The sequence below is a fragment of the Melanaphis sacchari genome, unplaced genomic scaffold, assembly GCF_002803265.2.
Source record: "Melanaphis sacchari strain LSU unplaced genomic scaffold, SCAv2.0 Contig50_pilon_pilon, whole genome shotgun sequence".
NCBI lineage: Eukaryota > Metazoa > Arthropoda > Insecta > Hemiptera > Aphididae > Melanaphis > Melanaphis sacchari.
Genome location: NW_020271344.1, coordinates 3,247,980 through 3,275,061, shown reverse-complemented (window position 1 = coordinate 3,275,061; position 27,082 = coordinate 3,247,980). Strand labels below are relative to the sequence as shown.

At 25.6% G+C, this 27,082-nt stretch overlaps 2 protein-coding genes across 5 annotated transcripts; both read right to left on the bottom strand.

The window, feature by feature from the left end:
• Positions 1 to 1,272: 1,272 nt before the first annotated feature.
• Positions 1,273 to 7,876, bottom strand: LOC112599314 (zinc finger protein on ecdysone puffs-like). Its single transcript, XM_025346162.1, has 9 exons — positions 7,699 to 7,876; positions 6,174 to 6,520; positions 5,948 to 6,016; positions 5,401 to 5,504; positions 3,561 to 3,606; positions 3,420 to 3,497; positions 3,107 to 3,358; positions 2,022 to 2,717; positions 1,273 to 1,934 (listed from the first exon to the last, which is right to left on the bottom strand). Exons 2-9 carry the CDS (start codon positions 6,513 to 6,515, stop codon positions 1,455 to 1,457), a joined length of 2,067 nt encoding a protein of 688 aa, XP_025201947.1. The 5' UTR covers positions 6,516 to 6,520; positions 7,699 to 7,876; the 3' UTR covers positions 1,273 to 1,454.
• A 1,112-nt stretch (positions 7,877 to 8,988) lies between these two features.
• Positions 8,989 to 26,586, bottom strand: LOC112599411 (TATA-binding protein-associated factor 172). 4 transcript variants are annotated; one of them, XM_025346315.1, is made up of 33 exons: positions 26,233 to 26,563; positions 24,846 to 24,896; positions 24,142 to 24,386; positions 23,925 to 24,071; positions 22,269 to 22,399; positions 21,115 to 21,306; positions 19,984 to 20,145; positions 19,789 to 19,924; positions 19,572 to 19,708; positions 18,957 to 19,222; positions 18,672 to 18,900; positions 18,448 to 18,603; positions 18,212 to 18,347; positions 17,804 to 18,147; positions 17,361 to 17,527; positions 17,169 to 17,286; positions 16,973 to 17,101; positions 15,712 to 15,768; positions 15,537 to 15,641; positions 15,065 to 15,224; positions 14,865 to 14,971; positions 13,270 to 13,537; positions 12,810 to 13,183; positions 12,596 to 12,747; positions 12,119 to 12,468; positions 10,565 to 10,665; positions 10,375 to 10,509; positions 10,159 to 10,307; positions 9,977 to 10,102; positions 9,749 to 9,911; positions 9,544 to 9,680; positions 9,384 to 9,465; positions 8,989 to 9,318 (listed from the first exon to the last, which is right to left on the bottom strand). In XM_025346315.1, the coding sequence occupies exons 2-33, from the start codon at positions 24,854 to 24,856 to the stop codon at positions 9,148 to 9,150; spliced, it is 5,343 nt and encodes a 1,780-aa protein (XP_025202100.1). In that variant the 5' UTR covers positions 24,857 to 24,896; positions 26,233 to 26,563; the 3' UTR covers positions 8,989 to 9,147. The 4 variants fall into 4 exon arrangements, with proteins under 4 accessions (XP_025202100.1, XP_025202099.1, XP_025202101.1 ...); XM_025346314.1 differs by having other exon boundaries at positions 26,262 to 26,563; XM_025346316.1 differs by lacking the exons at positions 8,989 to 9,318; positions 9,384 to 9,465 and having other exon boundaries at positions 9,560 to 9,667; positions 26,262 to 26,571.
• Between the last annotated feature and the right edge of the window lie 496 nt (positions 26,587 to 27,082).

Genomic DNA, 27,082 nt, shown 5'->3' with positions numbered 1-27,082 from the left:
CTTTTGCTAACCGAAATAAATTTAATAGATCTTATCTATTTTTGAGACATTCATATTTCAATAATTTAATGCACAGTAAAAAATTAATTCTTCTGCAAAATATTTGAACACATACCAAGCGAGTTTTTAAAGTCACTCGAAATTATTGAAAATTATCATTATCAACACATTATTTAAGATTATTATGAAAGCCAAAAGATCTAATAACATTATGCTTCACTTCTTCATTCTATTTATTAGCTTCCATAGTTATGTCCAATCATTGCCAATTGCTTTAAGTAAGAGTGATTCAAAACATAATTATAATTAACCCCAATTATCTCACGAGAAGTTTTGTATTTAACTACTTACTGTCAGGCACCGACTAAGCCAAAAATCATCACATCTTGGAACATCTTATTAATCTTTCGCTCAATTATATAGTATAGATATCCTGCGTATGAACAAAAACAGTAAAACTATGCAGATATGTGAGGTATTAGATATAATTTATTATTAATTGTATATAAATATATATATGCAGTATAAAAGTACAATTCGCTTAAAAACAAAATTGGCAAATATTGTAGCGAGTAATACATGAAAATGTAGTTATGAGTATGATAATTAGGTTAAACATACAAATTTCCAATATAATCATTAATGTATTATGTTAACATGTTAAGTACACTTGTCTTACATAGCTGAGATGTTGAATACATGCACTCGATTGTGTTATGATTAATTTGTTGGAACATAAAAAATAATAACTTATACAAATTATAATATTATAGATGATCTAATTTTTTTCTTTTTTAATGAAACAGTTTTACAAACATATAATAGGTATATTCAATTATTTTGAAGATTCCTATTTTTTTTTAACTAAAACTAAAAATTAGATTATTTAATATTAAATTTAATTATTAACTATATTATGTTTTAAAAACCAATTTTACTTAGCAAAATACCAATAAAATATTCAATTTATGCATAGAAATTATTACATAAGTGATTACACTAATTTAGCTATTTTATATATTTATATTATTTGTAAGTATTAACAAATAAAAAAATTTCAAGTTTTTTAGTTTACCTTTTTTTTTTTTAAATAAAATAATGTATTATCAAATATTTTTTTTAAAGCTAGAAATACATAATTTCTAATACCAAATTACACACATAATATTAATATGAATTTGATTCCATAGTTAAAAACAAATTACATATTTTAAATAAAAACGCACTTGTAAGAGAACTATACTGAACACAATTCAAAATATTTAAGTATACTGTTAATAATTTAAATGATTATTCTTTATTTAAAATCAAATGATATTTGAATACACATAAATGAAGAATGTTTAAAAACAAATAACTTTTACGAATTACAAATTATTGGATACTCAATTATTTTTTCTAAAGTTATATATCCTCCATTTTTTTTTTTAAAACTTATTTACTCAAATGTGATTTTAGCGACTTGATCGACCCCTTCTTGCTACTCCTCGACCACGACCACCACCTCTACCACGTGTTGGAGTAGTTTTGACAGCTGGAGCTGGAGATTCTTTAACTGGTTCAGCAACAACTTCTTTAGTTTCAACAACAGTATCCCCAACTACTGTGTCTTTAACTACAGGGTCTGGATCTGGAACTACTGAATCTTCAGAGTTAATTGCATTCGACTCTTCATTGCAAATCTCATTAGTGGGTTCATTTGATTTTATATCTTGCATATCATCATCATCATCCATAGGTTCAGATTCTGGTTCAACTATGCCATTTTGCTCAACTATCGGTTGATCTTCAGCTTCATCCAAACGAGCTTTTTTCTCAGGCGTTTCAGATTCAGTTTCTTCTGCGTTTACATCATCGTCCACATCGTCCAAATCATTGTCATCGCCTTCTTTCTTATCTTCTTTCATTTTGCGTTTTCGGTTATTGATCTTAGCCTAAAAATTGTTTATTAAAAATATTTTAGAATAGAACATACCCATACAAATACTTTTTTTTTATTTTGCAAAATAATTTATACTCACATGTAATTTTGTGATAGTAGTAAAGTTAATGTAATGTGAAGCAGTTTGACAATGTAAATCTGCTTCTTCATCATTCTTCATAAACATTGAACAAATACGACATACATATCCTCCAGTCTTAACTACAAGTTCACGACCAACAACATTAGTGGGATTATATTTTTCTTCTTTTTCTTTTTTGATAGCCAATGCATCTGTTTTAGTACTATCATTCAATTCTTTATCAATGTTATTTTCATCTTTGGAAACATCAATCTCCATTATGGAAGTATCATTGTCTGTCTTGGAAGTATCATTCTCATCTTTAGAAATATCCTCTTTATTTTCCTTATCAACATTGGTATTAGCTACTACTTCATCATTTTTATTATCAGATTCCTTTGTAATGTCTTCTTGTTCCTGTTCCTGTTCTTGTTCCTGTTCTTCTTCTTCTTCTTCTTCATCTTTCAAGTCTTGATCATCAAGCATATCTAATTTTGACGCAACAGGTATTTCTTCTGAAGGTCCATCATCTTCAATCACTATCACATCAAGCAATTCAAATTCATCGTCTTTAAGATCCGGATTAAATTGACGGCGCTGTTCACCGACTTTGCGTAAATGATCTGAAGATAATTTATGATCATCCCATTCTAAGCGAGTATGGAATAATGTATCACACATTTTGCATTCTGGATGAAGAAATTGTTTCAATTTCTAAAACAATAAAATAATCTTAGTTCATACAAAAATGTATTTAAGAGGAATGGGAAAATGTCTAAGATTTAGATACAAATATATTTAAAATAGAAGATATGAGAATACACATTTTAATTTGTGAGAATTTTACGAATTTTTAAATAAGAAACATTAAAGTATTATTATTGATATAAATCTATTGTTCGTACTGATGAATATATAATTTTATTTTAATGTTGAATTCATTCAGTTTATTATAAACAAAATTAATTAATAGATCAAATTATTTCATAATTAAGCTATGTAAATTAATATCAATTTGCTGAAATCGAAGACTTATATTATGCAACAAATATATAATTTAATTTATGAAGAGTGCTTTACTATTAATTTATATAGATACTTACGCGATGACGATCACTTTTACGATGTCCAGTCAAAGGTCCATAGAAATTAATATTGCACATAGGACAATAATTACGGAACAATGGTTTTGCTTTTCCCTTATTTTGAGCTTGCATACGTTCTAAATCAATTTCTCTTTGATTTTCAGCTGCTTTAATCTGATGACGCATTAACTCTACTTGCATCTTGTACCCTTCATCCAAATATGTCATCATCAATTCATGAGGACGACCACGTACATGTTTTTCAAAAGACTAAAATAATAAATTTTTGACTTAATTGTGTCTAGATATATTTTTTAATTAAACTACTTACAGCTCCGTCCCACATGTGTTTTTGACAAACATGACAAAATAATACAGCTGTTGGAATACCATCATAATCTACATGTTCCTAAAGTAAAGACATAAAATGTATTAATTAAATGATATAACTTTAAAATAAAAATGTATTTACTTGATCAGTTGTTTCTTTCTTGATACCATTGGTTTCATTACTAGAACTATACAAAAGTAAAATAGAAAAAGATTATGTTAATAAAATTAATCAATATATTAATATAGGATATAAAAATTAGGCTCTTCGGGAAATATTCAAAAAAAATATTTTTGAAGTTGAAATAAAACCTTAATTTATAGATGATTAGAGCAAAAAAATTATACAATTGAATGGCAGTTCAGTTTAAATATGATTATTTACCCCATAAAAATAATATCAACTATAATTACTTAAAATATTAGTTGTTTCCAAAAAGAAAGAGAGTATATTATACAACAATATTGAATTATGTTGTATATATAATTGAATAACAAACTTAAAATCATAAAATCTTGTTTTTTAAAAATAAAATACAATGTACTCGGTAGAAAAAATAAGAATTTGGTAACATTGTTAAATAAATAACAGGTATTATTTCCTTAAATGATAAAATTTCTTTTATATTTTATAAATAATTGTATAATACGTAAATATTACTTGGACAATTCTTCTGAGCAACAAACACATTATTAGAAGATTTAAACATTAAGTAACATATTGAAGATATCAGGTTAAAATCAATACTACTAAGAATAAATTAAAAGTAAAATTTGTAGAAGAGCTAATAATAGGTATTGATAGTAATGATAAAAATATAATTATACTTAAATAAGTTAATAGAATATTGACATATTTTTAATAAAAATGTATAACTAAAATTTATTTTTAGATTACCTAATCATAAAAAAAATAATAGACATTTTTCATCATAGTTAATTAAAGTTGAACATGTATAACAAATTTTTAGCTGTTAAAAAATTTGAAGTGTTTTTAAATACTTAAAAATCATAAAGAACTATGCATTTGTTTCAGAAATCGAACCCTCAGTATATTTAACTATAAATGTAATGAAAATTATAAATAAAAATAATATTTTCAACTATTTTAGATTTATTTATTAACCATTGAATACCTAGATAAAATTTAAAATAATGAATATAATGAGTTGTTATATAACAACCACTAATGTTGAAATGATGTGACATTCAAGTTTGTAAGCATAAAGACATAGTACTTTTAATTAATTATAATAAACAACATACTTAAACAGAATCTTGCACATCATTTACTCAATTTAATATTTTATAATTTAAACAGCTTCTTTGGAATTCAAAAATATAAAAACGTAAAATAATAAATATACACAAGCACAAAAAACATGAATAAAAAATTTTTCTTTTCAACAAGACTGTGATAAATATTGTGCACTAAGATATTAATAAAATAATAACTTTTTTAAGTAGTACATAATTATCTTAAGTATTAAAAACAGTTAAATTAAATTAATTTATAAAAATATAAAATATTTTAAGCTTAATTCTAACTTTTTTAGTATATATTATAATTTAAATTATATATATCCCTAATATAAATAACTAAAACTATAAAAATTAGTACTTAAATAAAATAAATGGCAATACAAACCAACTTTTAGCTTACTAACAAAATACTTACTTGACATTTTTATGCTTAAGGAATTATTTATACAAGTTATAAAATAGGTCTTTGAATCCATAAAATATTTCTATTAAGAATACAAAATTATGTATAAAGAGAAACAAATAATAAGGGTTAATGGAGTAGAAAATAATAATTCCTAATTCTTCTTATATTTCAATAAATGCAATGGAATATATATGGGCGGATAAAATAATTTAATTGAAGAGGTTGCCAAATGCTTTTAAAATAGCAGCGAAGAATTATATAAATATATTTTATATAAATCCGGAATAATAGATTTTATGAAATGATTCCTTACCTCTTATCATTTTTATCCGCTTCAGGTTTAGTATCCTTTTTCTTATCGTCCTTTTTTGGAGGAGGTCTACGATTGCGATTATCAGGCCTGCGCCGGTTTTGGTTCTGGCGGTTATCAAACAACCGATCAATTATTGTGCCAGGAACAGAGAGATTCGATAGAGCACAACAAATGAAAAACAAACTCAGATGAGATTATGAAATTTGTTCGATAATTCGATTGCCAGCGAAACGAATCAGCCAGCTCCAGAATTCAAATTGCCAACGGCAACAGGCCAAACTCAGATTAGCTAAAACGCTCAGCAATAAATAATTGGCAAATCGAAATAATTATAATAGAAAATTTAGATATACTTTAAATATGATTAATTACTGTACAAAAACCTAACTTAAATAATTCCCTAATAGGTACTATTAGGAATATTTTAAAAACCTAGGTCTTAACCTTTTTTTTTTTTTTTTTTTTTTTATTAAATTTGCAATTTAAAATTTTAAGAATCTATAACAGCTTAAGAACTATTTTTTTTTGAAATTTAATTTTGTTTTACCTTGAACGATTCCTGTCTTCTCACCATTCCAGGGTTTGGACCCCAATTTTGACTATTTCCATATCCACCCTACAATATTAAATATTTTTAATTGTAAATAAGCAAATGAATTATAGTAATTTGAATTATTCTTTATTTTTTTTCATTAATTAATTTTTTATGAGAAGTTAACATACAAATAATTTATACACTTTTATAAATTATTAAATAAAAATGTATTTATTACCTGGTTAGGGGCTAAAAGCTTAGATAATAAATCACTAGCTAGAGCCATTTGATTTGGATGAACATTTGGCATCATCCCACCGCCTGGGGAAACACCAGACTCCCAAGGACTCATCTTGGGGCTTCTACCATAATTATTGAAGTTATTGAAACGACTGGTGCCAGCTCCATTGAAATTTCCAGTGCCACCGCCGCCGCCACCAACTCCTCCACTTCCATAATTGCCAGAGTTGCTAAAATTGTTGCTAGGAGTTTGCCCATAAGAACTTCCATAGTTGCCATTATTTCCAATGCCGTAGTTACCACCACCACCACCACCACCACTTCGACGATTGTAAGACATTTTTCCTATCAATCAATTATACATAAGTTAAGATTAATTACAAACAAGTACTAAAAATGCTTAATTTTTTTTTATAAATAATAGTTATTAAAATCAAGTAACCAGAATAATAATGGTTTATTATTTTTGAGAAATTACCAGCAAGTATAGCAGAATATTTTTTTTTACAATCAATAAAAGGGAGCAATTATTTATTTAATTTTATTGAAATGCTAACACACTATTCAATTACAATTATTATTCATCCATTATAAAATTTAAAGTAAAAAAAAATATTTTGAATATATAATACAATACTCAACAATAACAGTTATTTGTTTTTAGGTAAAATATTTTAATTATTTTTCTCCTTTTATACCTAATCATGATATAATATAGCTTAACATATGTAAATTATCCAAGATCCCACAAATGAGGATGCAATTATGTTTTACCTGCATCAGTAAATAGAAATATCCGTTGATTTTAACATGTATCAGACCAATAAATCCGGATCGAAAGTACCCCCTCCCCTCACCGCATAAAACATACACAAATAATTAAAAAATTAGTCACTCTGGAAACCCGATTATTAATATTATTTAGAACGCGAAAAAATTACAAGTTGGTGTATTAAGTACGGTCTAGTAGCAAACTCGAAAACGTTTTTGTGTGAGCCAAAATATGAACCGCGTAGCTTAAGCCGGGCGTAAGTAGGCCAGTCACCTCTCACGTGTATCAACACGTATGAGTGTACGACAATATATGACGCCGTGCCGGTCGATCAGGATTATCCGAAAATCGATGAAGAATAGAATCACATCAAATTGACATCTATCAATCATATACCAATTATATCAGTTAATGGTGGAGCGTACAAATTCTTATTAACATGATAATGATAAATTAATAATAGTTGGTACGATAAACAATCAAATCATAGTCAATAGGTTTACTATTTACCTACCAACGCGATGGGAACTGTCAGGGGAACGGCGTCGGCGCGTGCTAAGATAGTTCACTACACTAGATTTCTTAAATTAGATTGACGGATGTGTCGTTTACAAATATTATACTATTATATTATCGTATATAAACAGTACTCGTATTTAAAGATTCACGACGTGTGTCGGTATCCGGCGCGCGCCCTGTATGTATATAGTAGCTGTAGTTGACGACGGCAACCGAGTGTTGCAATACTCACCGTAATTCGTAGAACAACGACAACAATATCCAGCTGCAGCAGAAGTTCAATGAAGATTGAGCTTTTACAAAAATTTTAGTCGTGTAGATCACAAAACGTAAGGATACGGACAAACAGATTAAACAAGAACAGCGGCACAAGAACAGTATACGAAAACTGCAACTAAAATGGCGGAAACCGACGCCGAAACTCGAAGTGGTCGCGTACCAGTGTGACCAACGGTCGACCAGGGTCGTATTTTGTAAATATAAAGTTTAATAATAATTATACGACCATAATATGCGTCATACTGTGGTTATACGTGTAAATAATCCTCGGATAGTGGCTACTGGCTAGGTTTTTAATTTTTTATGTAGGAAAATTTGGAGAAAAATTATTTAAATAATCCCAGCCAAAAACTTTCTAAAACCGCGAAAAGACGACGACTAAATTTCCAGAACGCAGAAATCATATGCATTATTCAGTAAATGGACCTGTAACCTGTTGAAAATTATGGGATAGATGATGATTTGTTACTAGACATTTTTTTAGAAAAACAAAAAGAATTTCTTATGTTATTGAAAACAGTGAACAAATCTGATATCGAATTTAATACACGGGAATACAGCAATAATAAAACTTGGTTGATTATATACCTATATGGCTATATTAATAGCTCAGTTAAAATAATTTGAACATTTTACTAAGCATTGAAAACATTAATATAAACATTTGGTGATAATTTAAGTATTTAAAAGTATTTCTTTTTTGTCACATAATAAAAACTTAAATTTTTATTTTACTAAAAAGTAAAAATTATTTTGCATAAAATTTGAGTTTTTCTTTATTTTTGAAAATTAAAAGTACTAGGAATTTTTTATTCTTAACCCCACTAAGTACCAACTAGATCTAATTTACTACTTGAAATCACTCTCAAAATTGAAAATTTAAGTTTTTATTAAAGGTGTAAATAAATAAAATACAACACACATACTTTGTAAAATGAATGCAATCATTGTTTTACTCAGAATTCAAAATAAAATGAATGTCTTGTTTTAAATAAAGTTATAGAAATGTAAAGCAATCGTTGATGAGCTCATGATGGTGAACAAAATATATAATTTTAATTAAGACATTTGATTTGATATTCTATTTTTATCATGGGTTAAATTTTTTTCATTGAAATAATTTATACACCACTTGTTACTTTAAAGTAAAATATGAATTTATTACATTAGTACACAAAGATTGTTTGTAATCAAAATGTTTACAATACAAAATATTTATTAAATTATGAGTATAAAATACTATAAGCAATTAAGATATTAAATAATTATAGTTACATCCAATAATTAGAAATTTAAAAGCCTAATTTTTGGTTTGTTTTCACTAGGTATAAATTATTATCATCATTATAAAAAAAAGAAAAATAACGTTAAATAACATTATAAAATCAAATTCATAATAGGATTAAGCATTGTTTAAAGACTGAATAAAACCATTTAAATCATATTCATCATCATAAATTTTTGCATCCCAGAGTTCTGGCAAAGTTTCAAGAACAGATTTTATAGAACCACATGGAGAATTGGTTTTATTTTTTTCTTTCGAAGGATCATCCAATGAGAATAAATCTAATAACTAAGGAAAATAAAGAGTGTCAATTAATATATTTTAGTATTTTCTAACAAAAAGTTGACCATTACTTTATCAGTTCCCATTGTTTGAAGACTTGAATTTTCAGAAGATATTACTGTGTTGGCAGTCTTCAGTTTAAACTTTTGAAAGCTAAAATGATAAACATAAAGTATTAAATAATATATTAGTCATTGGTTTTAATTTTATTTTATTGATCACAATGTATACTTCATTATTTTTTCTTCTAGTGTTGATCTTGTGATTAAACGGTATACATTAACTACTTTTTTCTGACCAATACGATGCGCTCGATCCATTGCTTGTAAATCTTTCATAGGACTCCAATCATGTTCTACAAAAATTACCTATAGTAAATAATTATTTTATTTAGTAAATTAGTTTATTTTTAAAATAGGTAGTAAATATATTATACAGTATCTGCTCCAGTTAAATTTAGACCCAATCCTCCCACTTGAGTGGTCATTATAAGAGTATCAATGGATGGATCAACATTAAAACGATTAACAAGTGAATATCGTTGTGACACAGGCACACTACCATCAAGACGAAGGTAACTTACATTTGGCATATGGGCCCTAATAATATACAACATTTATTTTAATAATTTTATGATTAAATAAATTTAAAAAATTTAACTCACTTAAAGAGATCATTTTCAATGATATCTAACATGGATTTAAGTTGACAAAATATTAGAGCTCTGTGTTGACTTATGACAGTTTCATCATTACTTACTAATCCAATACCACAGTCCATTAAAAGTTGTCTAAAATAATATTTTATAGAATAGAGAATATACAAACAAAAAAATTAATTACCTACTTTAAAGCTGGTAATTTAGCAGCATGTTGAATATCAGTTAGACTAGAATTAGATTCTAAAATTTGTTTAGTTATCTTAGAATACTGAGGATGTTGTGGAGTAAGTACTAATTTTGGATGATTACATACATTTTGTAAATAACGTAGCGCCTATAAAAAAAATAATAAATATTAAATTGTTTCATAAATATAAGTCTAAGATAGCAAAATTACTAACTTGAAGAATATTATTTTTATTAGGAGGATGAGATTTTTCATCAGTTTCAGTATCTGATAAATGTTTATGTATATGTATCTTTGAAAAATCTTCATAAAGTTGTTGTTGGATAGGACTCAAATCACAATAGTAATCCTACACAAAAAATATAATTTTTAAGACCTTTCTTTACTTTAAATTTTTTGTTTACCTGAGTAATTTTAGCTGGCAAATCACTTAAAACGTCTTCTTTCATTCTACGCAAAACAAATGGTAAAACTTGACGATGCAAAGCTTCCATTGCTAAAACACCTAATAAATGAATTGATATATTATAAAAATATACATAACTTATTTCATGTTTATACAGCATGGTTTTTTTTTTTTTTTAATGATTTTAGATAGATAAAATTATACTTATGTTTCTTTGTTAATAGTGGTATTTTTATGAAAATTTACAATTCATTAAAAATAATGTATAAATAATAAAATCAACTATATTATTTTAAATGGATTCTAGTAATGATATGTTTATAAAATTATTTGTGATCAAATCATCAATTTTAGATAATAGCTATATGAACCTGATGGTTCTATAATGTTTAATCAGTCTATCAATAGTTTTAAATACAATTTTACGGAATGAATATTTATTATGTAACCATCAATTTTAAAAATCAATTTATTTTAAATTCTGATAGACCAATGTATACATTTGTTTAAAAAATTGTATTAAAATAAAATATTAATAAAAAATTTATCAACTAACTGTTGGTAACTGATATGTTGAACAGATAGTGACAATTGTATCTTATCATTGAGTAGGTCACTATAAAGAAAAATATTCTGAGTGAAGATAGTTTAACTTTAAGGTAACTGAGGTTACTCAAAACAATCATTGTTTTCTCTTGAAAGAGATGATTTATGATTATTTAATTATAAGTCGTTAAAGTGTCACTGCAATAGTTTATACAATATTAAAATTTAAAAATTAAACTTGATTTTATTGTTGGTACAATTTTTTACTTAATATGATGTTCTTACATGTGTTGACTTTATCTTACTAATAAACAATATATTTAAGTAAAAGGTTAAGTGTCTTTAAATGTTGGCTTTTTTCTTATTTTAATTTTTAAGCTATGAATGAAAATTTTTAACTTGTATTTTTTTCAATACTCATATCTTGCTTAAAATTTAAAACATCAGAAAAGCCAACACTTAAGGAAAAATAATGTTCTTACCTTTGACTTTAATAATAGGTCAATTTACTCTAACTATCAATGCTAACAACACACAATTGGTTCTACTAAATTTGTAATATTAATAGTCAGCAAAATAGTCCTTTAAACTAAATTTAGTGGCCTATGATTTGTACATTAAATTAATGTTTGTTAGAGTGAGACACCAAATGTGAGGATAGCATTCTCTTATACTTAAATAGTAATAAAAAAAGATGCATTTTTTAAATTAAATTTTAATCCTTAGTCATTTAAAAGTTATAAATTCAATTTAATGTCTATAAGAAATAAAATAGGTACATTTGTATGTACTTAATATTAAAAATTAATAAAAGATGGCTGTTTACATTTTTTATTGATTTAATGTACAAATCATAGGTCACTAAATCCAGTTTAAAGGACTATTTTTCTGACTAATAATTCATTAAACAGCTAATGAAATTATTTAAATACTGCTTTATAATAAAATTAATTACCTAAATAAACAACATGAAATCTTTGATTTTAAAAATGAAAATTTTACTCACCAGTTTCTTGTTCCTTTGATGAACATTTTGCATCACGACTTGCTAAAATTGGTTTGCTATATTTGGCAGCAAACTGTTTTTCTGTTCCCAAAAATCCAGGCATTAAAAAATCAAATAATGACCATAATTCTAAAACACTATTCTGAATTGGAGTGCCAGATAATATTAAACGATGGTTTGATTTTAATTGTTTAATGGCTTGACTTGCTTTAGTCTTTCCATTTTTTATTATATGACATTCATCTAATATGCAATAGTTGAATTTTATTTTTGAAAAAAAGTCTATGTCTTTACGTACAATATCATAAGATACTATAAATAAATTATAATCATCTGCATAAGTTCTTAATCTGAAATAAGATTTTTAAGTTTATTAAAAAAAGAATATACTTGAATACTTTATTTAATATAATACATTAGCATTAGAATTATATATTGTATAATAATAACTAAATAAAAATAATATATTTATTGTACTTTTGTCTTTCTACAGGTAATCCAGAATATTGTAATGGCCTCAATATGTTTTTAGGAATAAATTTTTGTACTTCATGAGTCCAATGTCCAATCAATGTAGGAGGACATACAACTATAGATTGTAAAGGAACTGAATCTGAACTACCGGTTTCCTGAAATATTTTTTTAGTATAACAATAAGATAAAATTAAATAATAAATCGTTCATTTATTACCTTATGTTTTTGATTTTTATTGTAATGATCACTAGCAAGTATACATAGTGATTGTATAGTTTTGCCTAAGCCCATATCATCACATAAAATTCCATGTAATTTATATTTATTCAAAAAAGCTAACCAATTTACTCCTGTCTGTTGATAAGATCTTAATTTAGCATTTATCATAATTGGCACTTTGAAATCACTTATTTGATTAGGATTAAAAAGTTGATCTAAAAATTGTCTTTGTGACTGAATTAATTTATTTGTTTCATCACTTAATTTTGGAGGGATGGGTACACTGCCATCAAGTGGCATTAACTGAATAAGAGTTGCAAAGCATTGTGAAGACATTTTACGAACACTTTCTTCTTGATCACATAATCGACCTAATATAATAACACCAATATCAAAAGATAAAACTTTTTGTTATTAATAAATAAGTAATAAGTATAATATAATTAATTTAATTTACCTAAAAGAGGAATGATTAATAAGACAATGTAAGGAACAATGTCAAATTGTAATTTGTCGACAATACACACCACTGCTTCAATAGCTCCTTTTCGTTTAACATCACTGTCAGGAGCATCAAGAAGAGGCAAGACATCATTTATAATAGTTGTCATTGTAATTACAGAATCTAACTCGACAGATGCAGCTAAACAGCGGGCACTTAAATGTCTAACAGCAGAATACGGATGAATGAGAAGTTTGGAGAAAATTGGTAACAACTCTAAAAGCTAGAAAATAGAAATAATTATTTTATACATTTAATATTAAAGTAACATGATTTAATGAGTTACTAAAGATTAAATATTATTTTAGAAGTACTTTGATTCTGATAAAAGTGATGAATGTAATAGTTTTACAACAATGTGAATGTGTTTTTACTTTTTAAAGGAATAAAAATATTTCAATTTTTGACTTTACTATTGGTATCTGGTGGAAAATTGGATCTAATTATTATTTGAAGGGGAGAGTTAATATTAGTTTTTTATAAAATTGATTTTGGTTTTTGTTATAATTCAAAAATAAACAATCATCAACAAATATTTTTGGTTATATGACTTTATTAATTTTATTTTCATTTTAATATCATAAAATTATATTTTACAATTAAAAACTTTGAAAATTAAATACTATGTTCCTCATAAGTTTTATGATAATTTACAAATATTAAACACAATGATATTTTTGTAGGCATTTTAAGTTCTAATTTTAAAAAATTGGATGTTTAAAACTTTAAATGAAAAATAGTTATTTAATTATTATGTAGTAATTTATTCTAAAAATATTAAACGTTTAAACTTATTTGTGTTATTTATATGATTCTGCTATATGACATATTGATTTATAAATTAATAATAGAAATATATGAAGTATATAAATATTTATTTATAAAACTGCACTACTAATAGAAATAAAAATCATTAAATTTATATAAATAAAATATAAAATATTCTTCAATAAAGATTGTTTTTCATGTGCAATAATTTATCAAATCTTACACATCCATTAAAGTGATTTATAGAATAAACTATTCTATAATCAATAGCGATTAGCGATACTAAGAAAATATTGGCTCATTGTTGTTCCAGTCACTGTCACAAACCAATCTAGGTTTTATCTTTTATTTGACTATAATAATAATAATAATAATAATAATAATATAATATTTATTCATATAATACTACATATCAACAGCTATTATGAATACAATTTTAGTTGCCAAAAATGTCTCCATATCATTGCTTATCTGTCTATTCTATAATCAATGTTATGATACATCAAAATTTAGAGCAACTTATTTGTTTATAGTATGTTGAAAATAATTTAATAAATAGATAAATTTGTTAAAAATATTTAAGATGATATCATTATCTTCATATTGTTTCTGTCTTACACTTGTATAACACATCAAAAACAAATTTAAATTTAGAAAAACTAAATTTATTAATTTTGATTTTTCAATATTGATAGTATTTACTTATGTACAGATAAGTTCATATTGTTCATTGTCTATGATTAACTAAATACTAATAATAACTTAAGTTAAATTATAAATACCTTTGGAACAAAACATTTGTGCATTTTTGAACATACAACTTCAAACACTTGTAAATTTTTAATTAATTCTTGCGCTTCTTCATCTTTTCCTTTCAAGGTATTCATATCTAAAACATTAAAATTAAAGAACAAAAAAAATTACTTTTACACTTTTGCTCAATATATTCGATTTATTTTTATTTTTTATTTATAAAACTCACTTGAATCATTTATGGAGAATTTTATATTTTTTATGCTATTATAAACTATTTCAATTAGTCTTGGCAATTTACTTTCTAAATTTTCACTAAAATATGAACAAATAGTTTGTAAAGCATATAATGCTCCTCTTTTTTGTATACTGTTGATAAGTTTTTGTTCCTGTAACATTTAAATACATATAATAAATATAAAATGTTTAAATAATTTTAGAAAATAACAGTTTTTTTTTTTTTTTACACAATTGCTTATTGATTTATATTTAATGAATTTTATAAGGTTACATAGAAAAAGTCAGAGAAATGTATTAAAAATTATAAGATAAAAATATATTTAACTCTGTGTTAAACATAGATATGATAATTGAGTCATTCTATTATTTCTATTTCAGATTTAGATTCAATTGTGCAGTTAAAGAGATATTAAAACTAAATGGCATTGTATTACTTTAAATTTAGGAAATTTAAAACTAACCTGATCTGTATCGCTTAGCACAATTTCTACATTTATATCACAGTGTATTGGTGGTCTTCCTGATCCTCGCTGTCCAATACGTTTCATTAATAACTTTTCTGCATTCTGTAATAAAATAATTTCTTTAATGAATATTTAATAACTTAAAATAGTAAATTAAAATATTTTTTTTTACTTGTAATAATTTCTGGTGCATGAGAATTAATTGATATTTTACTCTGTCATCAGTACCCTAAAATAAACAGTATAGTTATATTAATTGTAAATACATTTAACCATTGTATAGTAAAAATCCAATCACATAAAATATTGTGCAATAAAATAAAAATAGTAAGTTTTAGATTAAGATGCTCAGGCAAAAATTAATAACAATATATATTATATAAAGTAATTCTAGATTTTATTAAACACAATAAACATTGATAGCACATTAATCAATCCAAATTAGAAATTCGTTTCATGTTTAGAATGATGTATACAAAATAACTAATAAGTAATCTTTTTTTATCCAGGAAATAGGTAATTAAATTAAACTACTAGTATAGATATTTATACAATAAAACTAAACCTATGATATAAAAATTAAAGTTGTATACCACTACAAAGTACCATTATACTATACACTTAAGTTTAATTTAATTTTTATGATATTTAACGCTTCATATTGATTATATTAAAATACACAAAATGTAGTTTTTGCTATGCTGTAAATGTGAAAAGCAGGGACAACAAATATTAGTGCCCAATTCATTCATTTAAGTAATATTATTATATATTTCATACATAAAAAAATAAAATGACTGATTAGTGGTAAGAAAAACGTATAATATATATTATATTGTATTACTATTTAATGTTATGGCTGTGAGAAAATTTGCTGAAAATTAAGACAATTGTAAGTAAGAAAATAGAAAAGTGTTAGTAAAAAAATTGTCAATTGAGAAATAATAAAAATAACTTTTACACTTTATTGTATCCCTCAAGTAAAAAATATATTTAACTTAAAAGTATATAGTACTATATTATGTTTTGTAATTTTATATGCAATTTGAATTGTCATATAGTTTTGGCTGTGTTATATAACTATAAATTAGCAAAACACCTACTTTAAATTACCTAAGCAATGTAGAGATATTACATCTTTAATATTTTTTAAATTTATTTTGTGAGTATTATCTTAAGTAGAAATTCCGTCCAATGTGAGGTTAAAAATTAAATTATATATTACCATTAAGTGTTAACATTTATATAAGAAAATGTAAAGAATATTTCTGTAGTATAAAAATGTCTTAGTGCATAGTGGTACAACAGTATGTTATAAAAACAAATATACAAATCATTAAACAAACTTTAACACATAATTTAGCATTGAGAAGTTTTAAGTTCAATGTTACTGAGATTTAATAGAATTCTTTTTGTATTGACATTTGACTTACTATTTTAGGTGTAAATTCTGGATCAACACATAAAAAAGAACATAAGTTGTTAATTATTGTTGTGTTGGGGCATGATGAACGATCAGTACATAAATCCATTAAAATAGCTAAATGATCAGCTGACCAACGCTAAAATAGATATTTAAAAAAATGTATTATTAATTAATTAAATTAAAATAAATATTTAATATATTACTTGTAACATTTCATTTGATTCTTTTTTGATAGATTCTATTAATGGTTTAACAATAGGTCGAATTTTTTCTGGTAAACATTGAAGCATTGTTAATGCACCGGCTAATGATGCTTTAGTCCTAAATTGAATAATAATATAAATCTATAAATATAATGGTTTATATATATATATGTATAAAAATGTATTATTTACGATGTGGTTAAAGATATGAGTTCAGAATTTATGTGCTTGTGCGCCTGATTCAATGAAAGACGCCTATCTTCAAGTTGATCTAATATTTTTGGTTTGAGTTTTTGTGATGAAATTAATATTTTAGTTTCTGGTCCAGTAAGAAGCTCAATATGTTCCAAAGTTACAATCTTGAATAAAATATTTGTATATTTAATTATAATTTATACTAATAAGGTGAAATAACTATTATTAATTGTGTGGTGACAATGCAAAACACACTATTGGTATTGGTATTTTACATATTTTTGGGGAGAGAACATTTTTTTTACAATGTATTAAATCAAAGGTTAATAAACTTTTTATGACATGACCCATTTTGGAAATTATTTAACTGTTGGCAACCCACAATAATATCAATGACCCTCTGTTTGAAAACACATAATCAATATTTATTTGAAATTTACCTGGTTTAAATGTTCTGGAGTTGTCAATTTATAATGTTTCAATGATGAAAGAAAATCATGAGCATCTTGTATAAGCTTTGTTATTGAAAATGACATTTCATCGTAGTAAATCATACGATTCATACAGTTTGTTACTTTTTCAGCTAATATTTTTGAAGCTAAGCTATCTAATTTTTGTAATTTACACCATTCTGATATTACCATAGAAGTCATTTTTTGTTGCATAGCTACATTAGATTCCAAATTACTGATTAATAATTTTGTATAGCATGTTATAGGTGATTCATCTTCATTTGTGTAACAAATATTAGGCGCAGGTTTTATTATATAACAAGATAATAAGCCTAAAAATTAAATTTACATTTATATTAATATTATTTATAAATTTATTGATAATCAGAAACATACCCAACATTTCTGCACCTAGATGTCTTGCTCTAATTGCATTTTTTTCTCTTTGTTCAGTAGGGATTGCCTCACTTCCACCAATATAGTATTTGACATCTATACTTGTCTCATTTGCAAGGCTAGATACGTTATCTACCTTGAATATAAAACCCAATGTAAAGTTAGAACATCTATTATTTATATTAAGAAAAAACAACATTAAGGATTTAGGTACACATTAGGGATACAATTATTACTTTATTAGGTCCAGTTGGAATATGTTGAATAATACTAGAAGCGTCATAAGGTATTTTTTCCGATTGCATGGTCATTGCCAACCACAATCCTATGTATGGGCAAGCAGCATTTAAAAGAGCTGTCAGGCTACTGTTTATTATTAAATTAGTCCAAACCTAGATTAAAAATAAATTAAATAATTAAAAGATTATCCAAATAGTTCAACAATTAATAGAAAACATACTTTTTTTATAATTTGTTGTATTTCTATATCTGGTTCAGTCATTGCCCTTTGAAAAATATGCCTCATAGCATCTTGAAGTAATTTAATATCTTCAATATTATCAGCATATGATAATTGTGGAGTTGAAGTTAATGTCATTAAGGACTTCATAGTAGCTAATCGTACTTGAGTTGCATTATGAGTTAAAAATGACCAAAGTCGAGGTAAAACATGAAGAATTGGTTCATTTCTAAATTATTAGTTTTTTTTTATTAATAAATTAAGAAAAATAATTATTTAACTTACGTTAATAGTTTTCCAGTTGGAAGACTAAACAATGCAGCTAATAAAGTCATAAAGTTATAACAAGATGCAGTTAAATCATCTTGAACAGCCAACATTTGCCACAAAATAGATATTACATCAGATGCCCAATTTTCATCACATTTAATCATAAAATCAACTATTGGTAATAAAGCAGATGCAGCTACAGCACTAACATCATCAACCGTATCCATAAGAGCTTTAGAAATATATGGAAAAGACAAATGTAATATTTTTTCAATAATATCCTGAAAAAATAAAATGTTAAATAAATCATGAATATACATAAATATTTAATATGTATGTATGTTAGTTTATTTTAACAGACAATTAGGATTGAAGCTAAAAATCAAAAATATTTAATTCATAATTTATTTTAAATAATTAAAAAAAATATTAATAATAACGTTTGTAATTTTCTCTTTCAAAAACAAATACTTGAATGAGAAATTGAATTCCCGTTTCTGAATGATTTCTTTACCAAGTAATATAATGAACATACATTGTTATAAATATGAACATTTTTTAAATTTAATTATAAGGAAATAGAAATTAATGTGTAAAATACAATAATAGTATCAATATTTGATAACTTACTTTTCTAACAATTAGTAAATACTTCAGTCCTAATAACCCACCATGTCTGGTTGTCCAATCAGTGTGTTGAATAAGTTGTATCAGTACATGAATTATGTTTAAAACATTTTCTTCTGACATTAGTTTAACAACAAAACCTGTAATTTATATTAATATAATATTTTAGTGTTATTAATTTTTTTTTTTGAAATAATTAAGTACTTAAGAAAGTATATACCTAAAGCTTGAGCACATGTTTCTCTAACAGGGGCTACAACTTGATCACCAAGAAAATCTCCAAAATGGTCCAATGCGAGAACACATAAAAGTCTTAGTCCCACATCTTCTAACCATGCTTGATGATGATTTTCCATCTAAAAATAAATTAAAAATTACAATGATGGAAACATAAACATTAATTTAACATACTTACTTGGTCTGAAGGTAAATTACAAGCTTTTCCAGCGCCTCGACCATGGTGTTTAATAATTTCACGAATAGCGGTTGCAGCACCATGACGTATTTCCCATTTAGTATTGAATAAATCTTTAAGTAAAGTACTCACAAAATCGTTAAAAGGCCAATCATTTTCAACCTTTATAAAAAGAAAAAAAGAAAAAGATGAGATATATAAGTATATAAGTATATAAGTAAGTACAATTTTATGCATTTTAAATGAAATTAGTTTTATATTGTTAACTTTTCTGTGGTGCTATAATAATGCACCAAAATAAGGATCATGGCATAGCAGGAATTATTATCATTTTTTCGATATAGGTACCTATAATACATTATTTTTTTTTATATATATTGTATATACAAATTTGGAAAACACTGAAAAATATGCTGGGTGTTTAACAAATACCTATTGAACAACCACCAGCTGTCATGTGGCAGTCAAAATACTAAAATAAATTATAAATTGATCTAAAATATGGACAAATTTAGCTTATTTTTTTAAAATTAAATTGATATAATTGATCTTAGTAAAATATAAAAAATAAATTATGTTTGTTGATAAGTGCATAACTTGAAAACAAATGGATCAATTGAGCTAATTATTTTTAAAAAAAAAATGTTCAAGTATATAATATATTATTATGTTTATATACATAGTCTAAATGAGATTTTATTTAAATAAAAATTAGAAGAAAAACTGAATGCAATTTATTCATAAGGATTTTAGTAAAAACTCACAACCATGAGCAATATTTGCCTGGTCAGCTAAGACTTTTACAATTTTTTAAGAAAAGTTGAGTAAAAAGAATGTTAAGTAGGTAATAAAATGAGTGGGCAATTGCAATATAGTGGGTCGGAGATTGATAATGTTCAAAAAGTCAGTTAATAATGAAATAAGTTTTAATAAGGGTTGACATTTTTTTTACAGGCAATGAAGTGCATAAAGATAGCTAGCTAATAAATTGTATTATGAATAATTAAAAAAAATTAAATTCAATACTTGAACTGTTTAAAAAAAATTGCAAAATCAATTTCATGCTTAAAAAAAAATAATCATTTTTTTTTTTTTTAACATTTAGTTAATATATTACAATTCTAGGATTACCTCTTCATTATTATCAATTAATTTAATTTTTTTGTATGAATTTGAAGCTTCAGTATAACCACCATCTAAAGATACTGATCTCACTATTTTGTTATTCAGTTCAATTTGGCGGGCTTTTCGTCTATCACAATTAGTTTCTCTGGAACTTTTATCTAAATCAGTATCTATTTTTACTACATCACTCAATTGTCTCTAAAAAATAAAAACATATAATAAAAAATTAATAACCTTATTGACATTATATTAAACTGGATATAATTATCTACAATAGTGGATAAACACAAATTTAAACCGCTTATCCCAACTTGGACACCCTCAAAAATATCATTTCCATTTAGGTCTAAGGTTAAAATTTCAAATAAAACATTAATAAAATATTGTTTTATATAGGGTGTTTCATTAAGAACGCCGGATTTAAATTGCGAGTTGGCTGACCTGTTTTTTTTTGTAAATATCATCGGTTATCTCTACGCTAGGTTACGTTAAAGCTCACGTCTATGAAAATAAACCACGAACCATTGAAGAATTTAAGGATATTTAAAAAAAAAAAAAAACCGCGAACCATTGAAGAACTTAAGGATATTTTTTTGTGGCCAAAACTGAAGCTTGCTAGCGAAGCAGAGGTGGACATATGCCAGATATTATATTCCATACATAAATCGGAGTGTGTATACTTCATTCTGATATAATTTTTTTGTTCTTAATATTTAATATTAATAAAGTAATAAGTAATAACGAAATTAAATCCGGCGTTCTTAATGAAACACCCTATACATACATTGATACATCTATATCTATATTATATAGCCAATTTCCTATTTTAGATAGTGTAAATGCACTACCTTGAATACGTTTTTTGTGCCACTGATTTACTACTTAAACATAATTTTAAATATATTAAAGGTTTTTACTTCGAGAAACACAATAATACTATGTATTAATTTGTTATGTTAAGTAATGAATACAATTCAATAATAAAATAGTAATTAAGAAATTTAAAATGTATTTGTTATGTAGTACAAAATATTGTATGAAATATATGGTGGAATTTATTTAACAAGGTCATAGCGGGATTGTTAATAAATACAAATATAGATTTCTGAATTTTAATCATCATGATATAATATATTATTTAGTAAAAACTAAATACTAACTTTTAAATTGGGTTGACTAGGAATTGATGAAATCATTATATCATCTGATGTAATAATATTTGAACCAATAATTTCAAGTCCCAAAGTTTTGTTAATAATTTTTTGTTGATCTTTAATAATTTTTTCTGTATCTATAAAATAAAATAAATACATCATTATTATTTATAGTATTTACATAATGATCTTAATACATTTAAGATGTTGTATAAGAGATTGGACGTACAAAAAAAGCTTAAAAAATTTAATTTGAACTTTAATAAACTGTTTAAAGTTCATCTTATACGTTGACAGTTTATAAACTATTGTTTTTAACTATTGACTTCATTAAAGTTATTGAATTATTTTTTAGTTGGATACTGTAAGCAATTTTTGGTGTCATGATATAAATATGTAAATAATAATATTACTACTCAGATACTTTAATATTTTGTTAAATATTATTTTTGAATCAATTTTGTATAGCTTTACACATTTTATTATATTTTAACTTTATTAATAATTTACAAAGGTATTAAAATATTTATGTTGTTGTACACTTTTAAGTGTTTATGTTATTGAGTTGATATTTTTGAAACAAGATTCATGATTCAGATTTTAAATAAAATAACAATAAAAAAGTATTCCCTATTTATGTGTTATTGGTAGGGCTAGAAGAAAAAAACATTTGGTATCCAATTTCATACATTTATACAGTAATATATACTAAATAATGCAGATAAAAAAGGAAAATGGTTATAAACAATGCTCATCAAAATAAAACTAATAGAAAACAATTGTAGAAATGACGTTTTAAGGTGTTATCTACAATATATATATATATAAAAAAAAACACTCTTAAAATGTAATTTACCATGAAAATATTATGAAAAAAAAAACCAAAATAAAGAATTCATAGCATAACACAATAAAAAACTTTAACTTCTTGTTTTTGGTAATCAAACCATGAATATAATTTTAGATCAAATAGAAAATTCTCGAGGCCTTGCAGATTACTTTTTATCATAAACAGTGTATAAATTATGGCTGTATCCTAACTCATAAAGTAATAAATGGTGATTTTTTAAAAAATAAACAGTGCTATAATTGTAATACAATAGTATTTTTATTTTATGTTCCTTTAAACTCAAATATTTTTTTTTTATAAAATCTTTAATCATGGTAGGGCTTATTATTATTTGAAGCAATCATAACTGTTTTTGATTGTTTATGATTACAATTTGCTAACTTATTAAACACACAAAAAAAATAAACCTAATTATTTGCTCAACTTTAGTTCTCAAAATGTTTTATGTAATATAAAAATAAACTTATCTATAATTAAACATTATAAAAATAATTTAATTAAAAAAACAATAATATGATAAATATACATTAATTTTATCAATAAATTAATCATCTAATCATCTTAGACAATTGTGACTAATAAAGTAATTTTGAAGTTTAGATTAAATATTCTAACACAAATTTTAAAAAATTAATATGAATAATAAGCAATTAAAATAGAATCGATTATTTAATGAATGATGATTTGAAAACATGTATAGATAAGATAAACGATTATTAAAGAATTATCAGATACAATGATACTTACTAAGATACCAATATAACTAATGTACATCATTAAAATTTGATTAAAATGCAAAAATCAGTAATTACCATTTTCTGTTGTTATTGGATCATCTTGCTCAATATCTGGGGAAGCCATCAAAGCAGAACAGCTCATAATAGCAGTTAAATCAAATGTATCAAAACATAATTTCCCATTATTTTCTTTCTCGTCAACTTGTAAATCATTATAAGGTTCTATAAAATATAATATTATATTAATATCAAAATAAATAAGTATTTTAACAACAAACATCATCCTGCATACCTAATTTTATGGGAGGTAAACCACTAGGACACCATTGGGGAATTTGTTTAATTATAGCTTCAACAGCTTGTGAAGCTGCTATACGAGTTTCCCATGATGAATGTCGTAAATATGTAGATATACGCTCTAATAAAGGTTCAAGTTCATGAGGATGTAGCCTCACCACTTGTCCCAGTTGATTTGCTGCTGCTTTTCTTGTAACGGAACTACTTCCTGTTTCTAATAATATAAACAGTCTATCTAATCTGTAAAAAATAATAATTTTTAAGTGATAAATGTTTTAAAAATATAAATTTAAAATAAAATAGTATGGTATCTAATATCTATACAAATATTTAAAAATTTGATAATGAATACATTATTTATAGGTTGTAATAATGTTGATCATATTATACATAGATTAAGGCCTGATGTGGTGCGTTGGTTGGCTTCAGTCACTATGGTGTTCTGAGGTCAAGCATTGGCCGGTGTTATTAGCTGATGGGTGACCACTCGGTTTTTTAGTGACGAATACATGTCATACATATACATGAACGTATTCATAATACGTTCATGTATATGTATGACATGTAAAAATCCTAAAATCCTACACAAACCCAAACTTACCATATCTTCTTATAACTAATGGCCTCAATTGCAAAATTTAAGATCAATTAAGAAAAAAATAAAAATATTAACAGAATTAAAATAAATAAGTAAATTACCTTGAAGTCATTTTCTTTTATTGATAAATTTTAACGTTATTATCCATAAACCTGAAAAAAATTAAAGCTGGAATAAAATTATTTAATTACAATATTGTTACATACTATGGTTATAAATAAAGGTTTTATTGGGTACCTACAAATATTAATTTTTTTAATGCTAAAAGACTAGAAATTGTAAAATAGTCACATTTCAGATAAAGATTCAAATAGGCATTTTAATTAAAAATGTTAACTATTATAAAATAATGTTTTCAATGCAATATTTGATTTCTTAAAACATTAAATAGGTACTTGGTTAATTGACCATGTATGGTATATATTAATAGCTTATATAATATATTATTCATTATTTGTCATTCAGTTAGAAATTCATCTATTTGTTTTAAAACAGTGTCAAATTTTCAATTATAAGAAAATTTGGATAAACCTAATTTATTCAAATGATATATTTATGGTAAGTTGTCAATATATTATTTTATACTTTGTCTTAGTGTCATACTAATATATTACACTAGAGGTCTATAAAGAAACGTTTCTGAATATTTTGAACACAATATAATCACTCCGTATATCAAACGAGTTTTAAAAATAAATTTCATCGTGAAAAATATTTTGCAATGGTAACGTGTGATTGGAGGCCGTGTCCTTCGACTATCGAATACGCGTCACGCGTGTTAACGGAATTTAATTGGTAATGCTCAAAAGTCGGTGGGTGGCATACCCATCCATCGGCCACCGTAGCCGTTTAGCAGCCTTAAAATGCACAACTACCAATCAAGAGGGGAGATCGCGAGGGGAGAAGAGGTAACCGAATATTTTTAAAATTTGGAAGATTTATGAGATTCGAAATTCTAAAGGTAAACACAGCTAGGCAAATGCTGTTTCTCTGTTGAATGTTGTATAATGTATTGGTAACAAGTAATACCACGTATTGTTATTACATAATAAATAGTAATTAGGTCATTCGAGGTGTACCTTTTTTTTTTATGACATACATGGTACTCCCTAGTCAGTTCTCACTATTCGCGGTTACCTACCTTCCAGAGACAGTTATCGGGTGACGGGATCGTGGTGCGGTGCACACTGCCGTAAATGGTAAAAAGTAAAAACAAATATAAATAAACAAAAACGGTAATGTAACGTTGCTAACATCAAAACTATACAAATACAGCCTTCGTAACTTATAAATAATTAAATAATAATAAATTTTAAACGTCCAGGTAAAATAAAATCGTGTATTATTTAATACTAAAGTTCCCGGTGTTTTGGGCATTTTATCTAATCGATAATGCATTGGTGGATAAGCGGTTAATTTGTAAAATTAATGGTATGACGTCTAATGCAGTTGTATAGTACTATAGTAGGTGAGTAATGAATGTATTACATAGCTGTAGTTAGCCGATGACCACATACGTTTACGTCATTTTATCGCTGGTATCCGTGAGGACACGTTTCGACTTGACGACAGTTGTTTTTCCGTCCGCGTGATCTATTTTATAGTTCGTCTTGCGTGTTACCGAAGTCAGGGTGAATCGATGACGAAAAAACTGCGTTCCATCACCTTTTGTGGAGGGCGGTGAACGGGATAACAGTGACCGCAAAACTTCACCTCCGTGGCGAACTACAATTCGTGAACAGCGATTACGGACACGAACAACAGCCATGACGACCAAATGAAAGTCACATTTATACTGGCGGCCATTTCCACGGGGAACGCCGCTTTAACGACTGCACCGGTGGGCGGCGGTACACGGACGCGTTTGGCGAACAGCCGATCAGCTGACCACGACTGGTGATTGTGAATTTTTTATTGAAATATTCTTTTTAAATCTTCAGTTGCTGATTAGTGATTGTCGTCGCCACTAATTTTTGTTACTTGCACAGTTGCGACTTCCCTACTTATGTACGTTGGACGTTGGACGTTGGATACAACCTACGTATAATATAAAACTAATACTATTGCATGATATAATCGAATGTTTTAATTTGCTTTAAATTCCCCGTTGACAACACGTTCGTTTTTATCATGAATTGTATGTATTTCATTATTTTTTTCCAAGGAAAAAATGTAGCGTTTGCTACAGCGGTTAAAATATGAGTTACAATCATAATACAACCGTAGGAAAAACATCGGCGTCGAAGATAACACAAATTTCTTGTCTATTGTATTATCTCATAGGAGTTACGATTAAAGTATATTTAAATAAAATAATAAAATATAATAATAGACACAT

Excerpts from the sequence above, each read along its gene's own strand:
- LOC112599411 (XM_025346315.1), bottom strand. Across the intron at positions 17,102-17,168 it reads AATCAAATGAAATGTTACAA|CGTTGGTCAGCTGATCATTT; the intron begins GTAATATATTAA and ends TATCTATTTTAG. Across the intron at positions 12,469-12,595 it reads TTACCTGTAGAAAGACAAAA|ATTAAGAACTTATGCAGATG; the intron begins GTACAATAAATA and ends ATCTTATTTCAG.
- LOC112599314 (XM_025346162.1), bottom strand. The coding sequence starts at position 6,515 with ATGTCTTACAATCGTCGAAGTGGTGGTGGTGGTGGTGGTGGTAACTAC. Across the intron at positions 2,718-3,106 it reads GTAAAAGTGATCGTCATCGC|AAATTGAAACAATTTCTTCA; the intron begins GTAAGTATCTAT and ends TTATTGTTTTAG. Across the intron at positions 1,935-2,021 it reads CTACTATCACAAAATTACAT|GCTAAGATCAATAACCGAAA; the intron begins GTGAGTATAAAT and ends AACAATTTTTAG.